The sequence below is a fragment of the Ruditapes philippinarum genome, unplaced genomic scaffold (genome assembly GCF_026571515.1).
Source record: "Ruditapes philippinarum isolate M1 unplaced genomic scaffold, ASM2657151v2 ctg13927_1_1_1_1, whole genome shotgun sequence".
Lineage (NCBI taxonomy): Eukaryota > Metazoa > Mollusca > Bivalvia > Venerida > Veneridae > Ruditapes > Ruditapes philippinarum.
This window is the reverse complement of record NW_026863712.1, coordinates 9777-24382: the sequence shown is the minus strand read 5'-3', so window position 1 is coordinate 24382 and position 14606 is coordinate 9777. Positions and strand designations below refer to the sequence as shown.

Sequence of the window (14606 nt, the reverse complement as noted above, 5' to 3'; positions counted from 1 at the left end):
ATTTGACCAAAATATGAGTGACATAATAACTTTTATGTCAACATCATACTTTAAAGATGTAATCACATGTTTAGATTACAATGTTGAAGCACTTGACCTACTTCATACATGCCATGAGGTCCCGGATGTCCGGGACAGTCCCGAAAATAAGGTGTCTGTCCCGAAGGTGTCCCGGAGATGATTTATGTCCCGGTAAAAAAATAAATCTAAAATAATCTACTTTGAAGCAAGAAATTTTACAATTTTATATAATTTTATTGTCAAGTTTTTTATAAACTAGTCTAGAACGCTAATAACAAACGATTATCCTCTAACAGCATATCAATGGTGATACTAATCCTTTGATTGGTATATCTTCTTGCCCCCTCCGACAAACAACTATCAGTGGTGTTTTTTCCAATTTTCAAAACAACCTGTGGCTTTCTGAAGGGGAAAAATATAGCGCGATAAATCAGAAAAGGGGGAAACCTGAAATCAAATTCCAACAACTGAAAATGGAATTTACTAACACATTTTATGAAAAAATTAATTTCAGTTCAATTTAACATGCATGGTACATAGCAGGGGCTATCTATAGGGACAGATTTCTGTCTTCTAGCTGATGCTGTTAAGTCATGGTTTTGGTAAAGAAGAGCACGAGGCATTTTAGGGGAAAATATATGCATTTTTAGGGCAAAATATACCTATTTTGGGCTAGAGGAAACAGCCCTTATTCGGCTGTAAAATACAGTGAAAAAAATCACTGACTATCGGCAATAATTTTGATCAATTACAGACTTCCTGAAATACGTCGGTCCGACGGACATGTCCGATAAATGTTGATCAGGTCGGACGATTTTTTATTCCGGATCTGTCCCACTGTCAGGCTTTTATCCAAGCCGCATGTATACAAAATGGCGTCGCTAAAGGTGCCAAACCTGGGGGGAAAAAATCTACGTCAGAGGAGTGGCAGAACAGCAATAAAAGGATGAAAAGAATAGACCTGAGACAAAATTTTATGAAAAATGGAAGCAGGACCATGAATCGTTGGTGTATGACACGGAGGAGATGAAAATGCGCTGTACGGAATGTGCTGATTTTTACGGCGAAAAAATGAAACCAAAAAGTGTCTTAGAAATACAAACAAGTTTTTCTTTGATTTTGATCAATTTTATTCAGTCTGACAGATTTCGTTTTGTTCCGACAGATTTTCGAGGTTTGTCAGACCGAATGTCTGACAGTTTTTTTCAACTTTCAGGAAGTCTGCAATTAAAAGATTAATTGTTTACCCCCTGTGGCTTCCTGAGCGAAGGTGTCATCAGGGACTGTGTTCAGGGCGAAGTCGGGTGAAAACTTCGCCAGAAATATTTTCACTTCGCCCTATATGATCTGAAAAGCGAAATTCTAGTCACCCTAAAATCTCTATGAAATGTCTGACATGTATATTTTTCCACTCGATAATACTGCCTGGAGGCAGATTTAATTGTGTAATCTGGCGTAATTAGCACACGCGCTGAAGCCTGGCCATAGCGACATTTGGAATTCACACTTGGAAATCCACATTGCTAAAAATAGCGCATTGGTTATACGGTAAATTAAAGCTGTGAAAGACCCTGATATGGATGCAGCAGATGATAAAAACATGAAAAAGCAAGCTAATTGATAATTAAGTTACCTCAAACGTATATTTGTGTCTTATTTACAATATCCCCTGTACGTTTTGTTTCATTTCCTAAATGTCCTGTTTGATTTACTAGTTCCCCTATATGTCCTGTTTGATTTACTAGTTCCCCTATATGTCCTGTTTGATTTACAATATCCCATATACGTTTGTTATCACCATTACATTTATGATAGTAATATTCATCATTTAAACTGATGTTAATTGATATAATTTGGAAAATTATTATGAATTAAAGAACTTTTCTTCTTAATAAATTGCATTTAAAAGTTAGAGTCAGAAACTGTTGAACCTAAAAAAAAAATTAAACAATGTTGTGTTGGTGTAAATCAAATGCTTAAATAAACTTTATTGAGCAACTTATACTTCATTAAATATCATCATAGCGATTTTCAAATACACATTTGTTTATTTTCCATGCCATATACATGTATATTAGGTGTACATGTATATTTTGTGAAATAAAATTAGAAAAAAAATCCAATGATATAACTCGATTTGATGATCAATTCTCCCTAAATTTCAAAACTTCTCCCTATTTTTTCTGATTTTTTCTCCCTAAATTTTCAGTCCAAGGTAGTCCCTGGTCATACACTGTAATTAACAACTGGCCAGTATAAATTTAATCCGCCTGGCGCTAGTTATTAGTGGTCAAACACCGTGAAAATTACCTCTAAATATGAGGTGATGAAATCTACAAGATTCAGTGAATGTTTCAGGTAAACGACATGGCTAATTGTCATTACTTAACATAGCTTTATTCTATTCTGTGACTGATTGAATTTAACGATGCCTAAATTCTTAAAAAGATAGAAAAACTATTAATAATTATTGACATTTTGTCTTTGTTTATGGTGTCATTAAATTTGCAAGTTGTAAATACGGGTAATATAGGTTGTATGCCACTATGTAAATTTAAAAAAAATACGTTTGCTTATCCAAATGAAAAGTGTCCCGGAAATGAGTCTAAAAATTATGGCATGTATGCCTACTTAAATCTTTTGCCAGAAATGAGGGTCATTAGCGGAGATGAAAATCGAATTCATTCGCATTTTCATTTTAGTTTTTTACGACTTCTTACATGTTTACAAAACAAGAAGCGCCGCAATGCGACGAAAACCAGGTTTTCAACGACCAAGTTTTGATGTGACAGCAATCAATAGGTCAAAAAGCACTGAAGTTATTGAGTAGAAACTAAAAATTCTATTGTAAGCAAATGACCTTGAACTTGCTCCCAGATATCTTTGTGGCAATCCAAAGCTGCCACTCGGCAAGTTTGGTGTCAAAAGGTCAAAGCAAACTCAAGTAATAACATGAAAACTAAATACATGTACATTAACCTTGATCACAGACACCTGGGTAGCAATCCCAAGCTGCCTCTTGATATAAGCTACCCATTCATCAAGTTTGGTGTCATTAGGCCAAAGCAAACTCAAGTTATTGAGCCGAAACTGAATTTCTATTTTTAGTAACAGTGACCTTGACCTTGATCACAGACACCTGGATAGCCTCTTGATATAACCTATCCATTCACCAAGTTTGGTGTCAATAGGCCAAAGCAAACTCAAGTTACTGAGCAGAAACAGTGACCTTGACCTTGATAACAGACACCTGGGTAGCAATCCCAAGCTGCCTCTTGATAAAAGCTATCCATACACCAAGTTAGGTGTCAATAGGCCAAAGCAAACTCAAGTTATTGAGCGGAAACTGAATTTATATTTTTAGTAACAGTGACCTTGACCTTGATCACAGACACCTGGATAGCAATCCCAAGCTGCCTTTTGATATAAGCTATCCATACACCAAGTTTGGTGTCAATAAGCCAAAGCAAACTTAAGTTATAGAGCAGCAACTGAATTTCTATTTTTAGTAACAGTGACCTTGACCTTGATCACAGACACCTTGGTAGCAATCCCAAGCTGCCTCTTGATAAAAGCTATCCACACACCAAGTTTGGTGTCAATAGGCCAAAGCAAACTTAAGTTATTGAGCAGAAACGGAATTTCTATTTTTAGTAACAGTGACCTTGACCTTGATCACAGACACCTAGGTAGCAATCCCAAGCTGCCCTCTTGATATAAGCTACCTACACACCAAGTTTGGTGTCAATAGGTCAAAGCAAACTAAAGTTATTGAGCGGAAACCAAAATCTGGCATCCAGTTTAAGAGGAGTTGCGTTCACAAAATTTCTACATAGTATATAGTGAAAAAATCAACAAAGGGCCATAATTCTGTTAAATTTGGTCGCAGCAAAAATTCCTTCCTTTACTACCATCTACACATTAAGGTTGTTCATCCCTGGAAGTTTAAGCAAAATCTGCCATCCGGTTTAAGAGGAGTTGCGTTCACAAGATTTCGGGACGGACTGACGGACAAGTGCAACGCTATATGCACCCCACTTAAAAATCCACATTATTCAGAAAAATTGATATTTTCTCAGTTTAAAGTGACTGGAATTTTTGTCATGTGAACTGATTTGACATACAATGACATAATTGTAGTCGTCCGCGAATTAACATACACTTCCAATATGGCGGCCATCATGACAGACCCTTATTATTTAAATTTACCACTGACAAATAAGAGTGTAAGTTGGTGAAACTTGATCTGACTTGAAATTGAAAAAGGCCAATTGTAAGCATACATTATGTGTATAATTTATTATGCCCCCGCCATGTAATGGCCGGGGCATATAGTGTTACCCTGTTCCGTCATTCCGTCCTTCCATCCTTCCGTCCTTCTGTCATTCCGTCATCATCAGTTTCCGTTCATTATCTTAAGAACGGTTGCACACATTCAACTGAAATTTGACATATAGATATGTCATGAGAAAATACAGGTCAAGTTCGTATTTGGTCATGGTTCGATGATTTTTGGCAGAGTTATGCCCCTTTTACTTTGAAAATAATATGAAATTTCAGTTTCCGTTCATTATCTCCCCAACGGTACAACACATTCAACTCAAACTTGACATATCAGGGCCCTCAATCCAATTTGGGGGAAGCGGGTCGCTACCCTCAGCAGGGGGAATTTTAGTGTATGGGGGGAATTTTCCTCTTTTTTTCATGATCAAATAACAAATAAACTTATTTAAATATCAGCTGTTTTTTTATTTACACGCATACTATTTTTTAAAAAATCCCAAATAGGTTACACTAAACTGTTCAGAAGTGATTGATGAGATTTGAAGAAAAGTTTTTTTAACACCTTACACCATCAGATCTTTATGCTGCTTAGCTTTCTTTATGATTCACCCCCCCCCCCCCCAATAAAAAAATAAAAAATAAAATAAAAATAAGCATTGTGAAACACATTCAGACAAATGTCTCCATTTCCACTAATATGAACAATACATGGACCTAAAGTAAATTCTATTCATAAACTACATTTTTAGTGTTCTAACACACCTTTTACTAAGACAAAGCTTCCTTTTCTTGACTTTGTAAAACATTCGTAAAAATCGGCATCGCGAAAATATGTGGCAAATGAAAATTTGTTTGTTTTCTGTTTACACATCCACAATTCTAGTTGTTTCCGATGTAAATTATATAAAATTAAATTGATTGTTTATTATAAGATCGTTTTTCATCAGTTATTTAATAAAGTATCATGAAAACAAAACTTACAAGTTTGTAATTTACGGCAAAATTTACCGTGGTTGATGTAACATTTTGAAGACAAAAAAATGATTTCATGAATAAACAATTTGAAATTAAATTGTTGACGGGAATTGTGATTTTTTTCTGCACATTTCTGTTGAAATTTTAGCATTTTTACAGGATGAAAGGCCAATATGTGACAGTAGATTTTGAGGGAAAAAACAAACGGAAACGTGCAGACATGTACTGTACGATATTCCGCTTACAAAATAGACGTCAAATAGATTGATTTTAATTTTCAAAAACAACATTAGTTTTCATTTTTCTCTTTAACACTTTATATGTTTTGAGGGGGAATTTTTACCTCTGTTAGGGGAAAAAAAACATACTATTTTGGTGGGGGACTGCGGCCAAATATCGGCCGCAGATTTGGTTGATCGAGGGCCCTGCATATGGATATGTCATGAGAAAATACAGGTCAAGTTCGAATTTGGTCATGGTTTGATGATTTTTGGCAGAGTTATGCCCCTTTTACTTTGAAAATAATATGAAATTTTCAGTTTCCGTTCATTATCTCCCCAACGGTACAACACATTCAACTCAAACTTGACATATGGATATGTCATGAGAAAATACAGGTCAAGTTCGAATTTGGTCATGGTTTGATGATTTTTGGCAGAGTTATGTCCCTTTCACTTTGAAAATAATATAGATACATCTCAGGAATAAGCAGTTTAAGTTTGAATTTGGTCGTGGTTCAATGATTTTAGACAAACTTATCTTTCCTGAATGTTGGAAAAATTTTGAACTTTCAGTTTCAGCACTCATACTTTTAGCCATTATTTTGGCTACAAATATGCAATATGCTATTTTTAAAAGGTTAAGACTGAATAATTTCAGTGCCTTGAACATTGTATGAAAATGGTTTGTGTTAACATTGAAAAGTTTTAAGGGCTTTGAACTTAAAATGAAAAAAATAATTAATGCACCATCTGAAATTTTGGCTGCATGCGGGGGCATCCGTGGCATGATGACACATTTCTAGTTATATATCTTTTTTCCACATTATTTCTCACAAATGTGCCAAATATGCTTTTCTCTCGTCCATTCGAGACTCTTATTTTGAAATATTGCACATGAGCAATAGATATCAGACATACATGCAATGCAATTAGTGCATTTGTTAAATAATTTCAATACCTAAAAGTTCTTCAACTTTAAATTACTTCTTAAGACAACTGCTCAAAGATAAGAGTTTCTGAACAAGTCAACCATGACTGTCTTGCTCAGCTGGACGCTTACCTATCGATTCGTGAAATCCGATTCACCTTGTGACGTCATCAAAATATAGGTGTTACTGTTTACACCACTAAATGTTAGCATGGTTATTTTCACTCCGATCAGATAAATATATGTTTCAAAGTCTGAAGTAAAATGTTACAGCATAATGAATAATTATTTTGCTTGATTGTAAGTGTAGTTGATAAATTATAACATCAATATTGAATATTTTAAAGTAATTAGGTCATCAAATGGACTGTATGGTAAGCACATGTACAATTACGCATTTTGACTGAATAGAATTGTCAAATCGAGAGTCTGCTAAAACTTGTGTAGTTTTCGGACAGTGTATGTCCTTGCAGGAGTGTTTCTACCAGACATTTATTTAGGACACAAATCGCTGGGAAGGCACGAATCAATGAGAATAAGGCATACCATGATTATCCTGTTTTTTCGTATTCTCGGGGGGGTTAAGGACTAAACTTGGTTGCATAATATTTATAAAACATTCTGTTACAGTATTTTTAGCCTGATACACAGAGAAATAGCTTATTAACAGAATACAAAGAAAGAAAAATCGTAACTGTAAGCAAAACTAAAGATATTTCTGCTTGTATATACTGACCTTCACCCTCTATGTGAAGCAGGTGCTTTCTCGTATTCTCGTGGAATTTGATTGGTTGTTAAGGCTGGTCGCTATGCAGTGTTCTGCCAAGGCCGCGAATCCGCGACATTCTCGCTAAAAAAATGCAAATGTCGCACATAAAAATGCAGTGGTGCGAATATTGTCGCGTAGGAAATTTCCGAGTACGAATCCGACAAAAGTGGTGGCAATTCTCATGGCATTAAAATTATTACACGGTAACCGAAGCAAGTGCGCGTAAGTTATCTTACATCGATTCTGATTGGTTTATAATTATAGAACGGCCAATGAAAACCTATTTTATTTTTACTGTTGTTAATAATGGCAACGCCAGAGAAAAAACCAAAAACGATACTCAATTTTTTTCAAAAGAAAAGCCCAATTCCAAATGACAATGAAAAGTCGGACAAAAACAATAATGTATCGAACCAGTCCACATTGTCTGAGCCTCCCGCAACCCTGAAGCCTTCAGAAAACAGTGACACCAAACGAAAGTCTATTGTACGTTCGTTCCAAAAAAAATGGTTAAATGAATACACGTGGCTTAGTTACTCTACCGATAATTATATGACCTGTAAATTGTGCATTAAACATAATAAGACCAATGCTTTCACGTCCAAAAATACAAATTTCAAAACAACAACACTGAATCGGCATGCTGAATCAGCTGATCACAGGGCTGCTGTCATGGCAGAATCGATGCAGGGTGACCTAAAAAAAGTTGTTGATAGAGTTTTGACTGTGAAGGAATCTGCTGCCATAGTGGCATTAAAGTCTACTTTCTGGATAGTGCAGGAAAATATAGCTTTAACTAAACATGAAAGCCTGCTGACTCTTCTTTCAGAATTGAATTGCCCTCATGTTGATGACCTAAATACTGCTAAAAATGTTAACTACTCATCTGATAAAGCAGCTGTTGATATGTTGAAGTCACTAGCTTATGTTACCAGGGAAAAGGTTGATAGATGTATTGAAACTTCACCTTACATTAGCCTCCTTTGTGATGAGAGTACAGATATCAGTGTTCAGAAAAAGCTAGTTGTATATGCTCGAGTACTTGATATTAATACTTTTAAACCATGTACTATGTTTGTAACCAATTTGAAGGTTGATTCTGCTACTGGGGAGGCTATATACAAAGAACTTAAGTCATTGACCAGCATGAAAGGGATTGTTTCTTCAAAGATAATGGGCTTAGGAACTGATGGGGCCAAAGTGATGACAGGTGTAGGTAAGGGGGTGACAGGATTTATGTTAAGAGATAATCCTATGATGCTAAACTATCACTGCCTAGCTCACAAACTAGCCTTAGTCACATCTCAAGCTGCAAATGAAGTTCCTTATTTAGTTGAATATCAGACAATATTGACAGGGCTCTTCTACTTTTTCAAAGCATCTGCTAAGAGGTGTCATCAGTTGACTGAAGTTCAGAAACTTCTTGAGGAGCCATCATTGAAAGTAAAGGAAGTTCATGAGGTGAGATGGTTAAGTACCTACAGTACTGGACACGCGAAACCCGCACAATTCGCGTATTCGCGGCGAACTCTCATGCTTTATAACGCGAGCGAATTCGCGGCAACTTGAGACAATCGCCGCGAATTCAACTCGCGGCGATTTTGCCGTGAACATTTGCCGCGATTCGCGGGGAATAATACATGTTCATTTGTATAATAAATGTAGATCTATTTATAAGTGTAGTCTGTGAACTTGAAACCAGATATACATGTACAAGTACGAAAATTAATTAGTAGATCTACATGAAGTTGTATCAAGAAAATCTTGTAATTTGCTAAAATGCCCTTTCTCTATTTATCTTTGATGCCAACAGCAAATATAAATAACCACGGCGAAATCAAATAACACCGTTAAAAACTTTCCGTGAATGGCGGAATCATGACCTCAATGTATAAATGCGACGCAGTACAAGTATGCGGCTCCATCTGCAGGTAAATAGTGTGCATGTACACGTGTAAAACTATTTTTAGGGGGGGGGGGGTACATATTGAGTTTAAAGTAGAGATATAAATATAATATATGTGTAAAAAGATATTTAGTTACATAAAAAAGATACATAATTGATACGACATTAACTTGTTCATTTCTAAATGTAGTGGATCACCGGGACATTTCGTTCTCTCGGGTGATCATTACTCAATTTATTACACGTTTGTAAAAAATAACACACGCAAGATTTGTCTGCTATAATTTCTGAATGGCGGATATTTGCACCCCTGTTTTAAAAATGTTAAAATATTTAATTGTTAGTTACCGAAAATTATCGCCGATTGTTGAAATTCCATAGCGCTAAAAGACACAAAAACACTCGCGCAAAAAGAAGCATCCATAAATAAAAGGAATATAATGTTTCCATTGTTAAATAATAAATACAAAATTTTACACACGAAATGACCTCTGACAAATGACTGGTCGGCTCTTCTGAAGAATCTGTGAATCTTTGATGTTTACACACCTGTAGTTGTTGCCGAATCATCAAAGAAATGCCGACACTCGATTGACTTTCACCTCTTTTTTATATTATCAGAAAAAAACTGTCATTTCTTTTTGTCAAGGAATGATTACACATGTTTAATTATTGCTCAAGTAAAAAAATGTTGGATATTGATTGTGTCAATTATTGACATATTATTAATCGTAAGTGCATTTTGATTGTGATATTTTATTTACATTTCTCATCACCTACTCATGCACCTGGCATTTTTTACTCGTGAAATTGAAGGTAAAGAATGTCAATTTAAGTGATAAAACTTTTACAATTTTCAACAATCATAATTAGCGTATTAGACGTGATAATTAGTTACACCTGTGAATCGGTGCTAAATGTCGCTTTGCATTGTTCTAAAAATAGAATATGTGCGAAAGTAAACAATGGATTTTAATTACATTTGTATTATTATCAAAATAACAATTGGACAATTTGTTATCGTGCGTTCTTTGATGTAGTACCAATTACCTTTTGTAATTTCAATCTCGTTTTATTGTTAACTAATTATGCTCCCCGAAAAATTTCGGGGGAGCATATAGTCGCCGCCTTGTCCGTCCGTCCGTTTGTCTGTCTGTCCGTCCTTCCGTCCGTCCGTCCGTCCCCTTTTCTTGTCCGGGACATAACTTTGAAACAACAAGAGGTATCAACATGAAACTTTGTATGTTTTATAGCTAGATAGATCTCATTGAATAGAAGTGCAGTGCACAAGAACCGTAACTCTGCCTTGCCTAATTTTTGAATTATTCCCCTTTGTTTATTTTTACACTTTGAACTTTGTCCGGGACATAACTCTAAAAGTATAAGAGGTATCAAACATGAAACTTTGTAGGTAGATAGATCTCATTGAGTAGAAGTGCAGTGCACAAGAACCATAAACTCTGCCTTGCCTAATTTTTGAATTATCCCCCTTTGTTTATTTTACACTTTGAACTTTGTCCGGGACATAACTCTAAAAGTATTAGAGGTATCAACATGAACTTTGTAGGTAGATAGATCTCATTGAGTAGAAGTGCAGTGCACAAGAACCGTAACTCTGCCTTGCCTAATTTTGAATTATCCCCCTTGTTTATTTTACACTTTGAAATTTGTCCGGGACATAACTCTAAAAGTATAAGAGGTATCAACATGAAACTTTGTAGGTAGATAGATCTCATTGAGTAGGTGTGCAGTGAACAAGAACCTTAACTCTGCCTTGCCTAATTTTTGAATTATCCCCCTTTGTTATTTACACTTTGAACTTGTCCGGGACATATTTCTTAATGTATAAGAGATATCACATGAAACTTTGTAGGTAGATAGATCTCATTGAGTAAGTTTGCAGTGCACAAGAACTGTAACACTGTCTTGCCTACTTTTGTAGTAATTGCCCTTTGTTCATTTTGACACTTTGAACTTTGTCTGGGACATTACTCTAAAATTATAAGAGATATCAACATGAAACTTTGTAGATAGATAGGTCTCATTGGGTGGAAGTGCAGTGCTTAAGAATCATTACTCTGCCTTGCCTTATTTTGAAGTAATTGCCCTTTGTTTATTTTTACTTTTTGACTTTTGTCCTGGACATTACTTTAAAACTATTAGAGATATCAACATGAAACTTTGTAGGTAGCTAGATATAATTGGATAGAACTGCAACGCTTCAAGAACCTAAACAAAGCCTGGTCTAATTTTGGAGTTATTGCCCTTTGTTCATTTTTTTTATACTTTCCTGTGTCCAGAACCTTCTCGGGGAGCATCACCCGGTTCAACCGGTTCTTGTTTTCACCAGCACCTGATTGCTTTGTTTTAATATACAAAATGTATACGCTGTACATGTTCAAATGCTAAATATTTATAAATATACAAGACGTTTACAAGATTTTTTTAAAGTTTTCAAAATTAAAGATCACGGGAATTAAGGACCAAGTAGTACTTTCTAATACAATTATTGCTGAAGATTCGCCGTAAATTACGGCGATACATCGCGGCGATTTTTCGTGACCCGCCACGAAATTCGGCGAACTTGCACGCGGCGATGTTTTACCGCGAAGTGTCCCGTCGCGACATAGACTACACTCGCGGCATAACGCGACTTTTGCGGGTTTCGCGTGTCCAGTACTGTATATTGCAGTTAAAACAGTATATACTGTATTGGATTCTCTCATCACTTACTTCACAGAGGACAAAGATGCCAAAGCAAAGGGTTATGGAAAGAAACTTTCTACCCAAGACTTTATTGCCAGTACCTATCTTTTGATGGATGTTTTGCCCATTGTGTCACAAATGTGTTTGGTTTTCCAAAAAGCAGATCTAGATGTTTGTCAAGTAAAAGTTGAAGTTGATCATGCTAAGCTTGAATTAATGAAGATAAAGTCTGGTGAAGCAAATGCAGAACATGGGTCATATCTACAGCAGCTGCAGAATGAACATTTAAGTTTGAGTGGTGGGAAGGTTATCTTTAAAGGAAATCATGTGGTGCATGGCAAGCAGAACATTGATTCCATTAAAACAAAATTCATAGATAAAATTCTTGAGAAGCTGAATGACAGGTTCCCAGATGATGATACAAATGTTATTTATGCATTTGCAGTTTTAGGAATGAGACCCATCACATTCTTATCTAGTAAAGACAGAATGGATTGGGGAAATGACAAGATTGACATATTAATTAAACAGTATGGAGAAGAGAAAACATCAGTTCCAACAGAAGAACAGCCCCAGGTTACCCAAACACCTATCATCAATCCAAATCAAACAAGAGTAGAATGGTCTAAGGTGAAAGAGACAGTAGTCCAGGAAGGTTACCCTAGGGACAAGATGGCTGTTTTATGGAATCTTATCAATAAACACCATAAGGAGGACTGTCCAAACCTTCTAAAATTAGCTTCTTTGGCATTGACTGCTCCAATTCATACTTCTGATTGTGAAAGGGGGTTTAGTGCACAAAACCAAACTAAAACTCCATCTAGAAATAGACTTCTACCAGAGACTGTTAATGATGTCATGACTGTGAAACTTGAAGGTGGTTCAATGAAAGACTTTGACTTTTTAAGGGCATTGGAAGTGTGGAGGAGTGAGAAAATGAGAAAGTTATTTTTATAATTTATTCTAATAATGATAAACATTTCAGTTATTCACAAGTTACAGTTTGAACAGTTAAATTTAAATAAAGTTAAACTCTGTGTTTAAGTCAGTTTTCCACAAGCAGTGGTGATGTACATATGTAAATAGTGTTCATAACATCATAAGAAGATTAACATCAAAATAAAATCAGGTAATCTTTTCTTTAAAATTTTGATGTCTTATTGATATTCAAAATGTCCCCAATATTTTTTATTTAAGGAGACATTTGTCCCTATTTTTTTATAACCTTGGCAGAACACTGCTATGTGATGATTTTATTCTACATACCAGTTCAAATCATTAGTGCCACACCTAATTAAGTGTTAAATGGCCTAAATCTGTAATTTTAGTGTGTTTTAATAACAGCTTGGCAGGCCATAATATTATCCTTTCGACGGCCATAGTGTAACAAGGAACATCGCAATGCGATGCAACCAGGTTTTCAGCAAAATATTTCACAGAAGCTTTGTCATGAAGGGGCATTTGTTTTTAATTGAATTTTTAGGAGGAATTATGGCTTTTTTAATATTCCTCAAACAAAAATGATTGAGAAATTTTATTTTGTCTATTCGCCTTTTTCCCCCAAATGTTTTAGAAAGGTAAACAGTACTTTATTTTTGCTTAATTTTTGAAGTTGCGCACTGTAGAAATTGTTCACTATATATTCTGTATAAGGAAAAAGTATACAAAGGGCCATAATTCGGTCAAATATTATCCAATCACAAAACCCCGACAATATGTGCCAGGCACTTGATAACAAAGCTTCTAAGAAAGTTTGGTCAAAATCCGTTGAGAAATGTAGGAGGAGTTGCGCACAGAAGAAATTGTTCACTATATATTCTGTATCAGGAAAAAATATACAAAGGGCCATAATTCGGTCAAATATTATCCAATCACAAAACCCCGACAATATGTGCCAGGCACTTGATAACAAAGCTTCTAAGAAAGTTTGGTCAAAATCCGTTGAGAAATGTAGGAGGAGTTGCGCACAGAAGAAATTGTTCACTATATATTCTATATAAGGAAAAAAAACAAAGGGCCATAATTAGGTCAAATATATACCAATTGCAAAACCCTGGCAATATGTGTCAGGGCACTTGATGACAAAGCTTCTGAGAAAGTTTGGTCAAAATCCGTTGAGAAATGTAGGAGGATTTGCGCACAGAAGAAATTGTTCACTATATATTCTGTATAAGGAAAAAAAACAAAGGGCCATAATTAGGTCAAATATACACCAATTGCAAAACCCTGGCGATATGTGTCAGGGCACTTGATGACAAAGCTTCTGTGAAAGTTTGGTCAAAATCCGTTGAGAAATGTAGGAGGAGTTGCGCACAGAAGAAATTGTTCACTATATATTTTATATAAGGAAAAAAAACAAAGGGCCATAATTAGGTCAAATATTATCTAATCGCAAAACCCCGACAATATGCGCCAGGGCACTTGATGACAAAGCTTCTGTGAAAGTTTGGTCAAAATCCGTTGAGAAATGTAGGAGGAGTTGCGCACAGAAGAAATTGTTTACGCCCGCCCCCCCGCCCGCCCGTCCGCCGCCCGCCCGTCCGCCCGCCCGCCGACATACCTCAATCTAATAACCAGTTTTTTCCTTCGGAAAACCTGGTTAATAAAACGTACCGAAAAATCGACTTCTCAAATGCCGGGCGCTATAGTCATAAGAACGCTATAACGTAATAAACCGGTATAAAATTTTGGCTTCCTGAAAGCCACTACTGTTTGTCGTAGGAAGGCCACCAAAATTTAGTTTTAAATGACTAAATTCTTGAAGTTTACCTTTCATTTATTTCATTCTGTTAAATG

The 14606-nt window shown here is 35.7% G+C and overlaps 1 protein-coding gene across 1 annotated transcript; it reads left to right on the top strand.

Moving 5' to 3' along the window:
- Window positions 1-7504: 7504 nt before the first annotated feature.
- On the top strand, window positions 7505-13162 carry LOC132723107 (zinc finger protein 862-like). Its single transcript, XM_060707771.1, has 2 exons — window positions 7505-8672; window positions 11782-13162. The coding sequence occupies exons 1-2, from the start codon at window positions 7505-7507 to the stop codon at window positions 12765-12767; spliced, it is 2154 nt and encodes a 717-aa protein (XP_060563754.1). The 3' UTR covers window positions 12768-13162.
- The last annotated feature ends 1444 nt before the right edge of the window (window positions 13163-14606 follow it).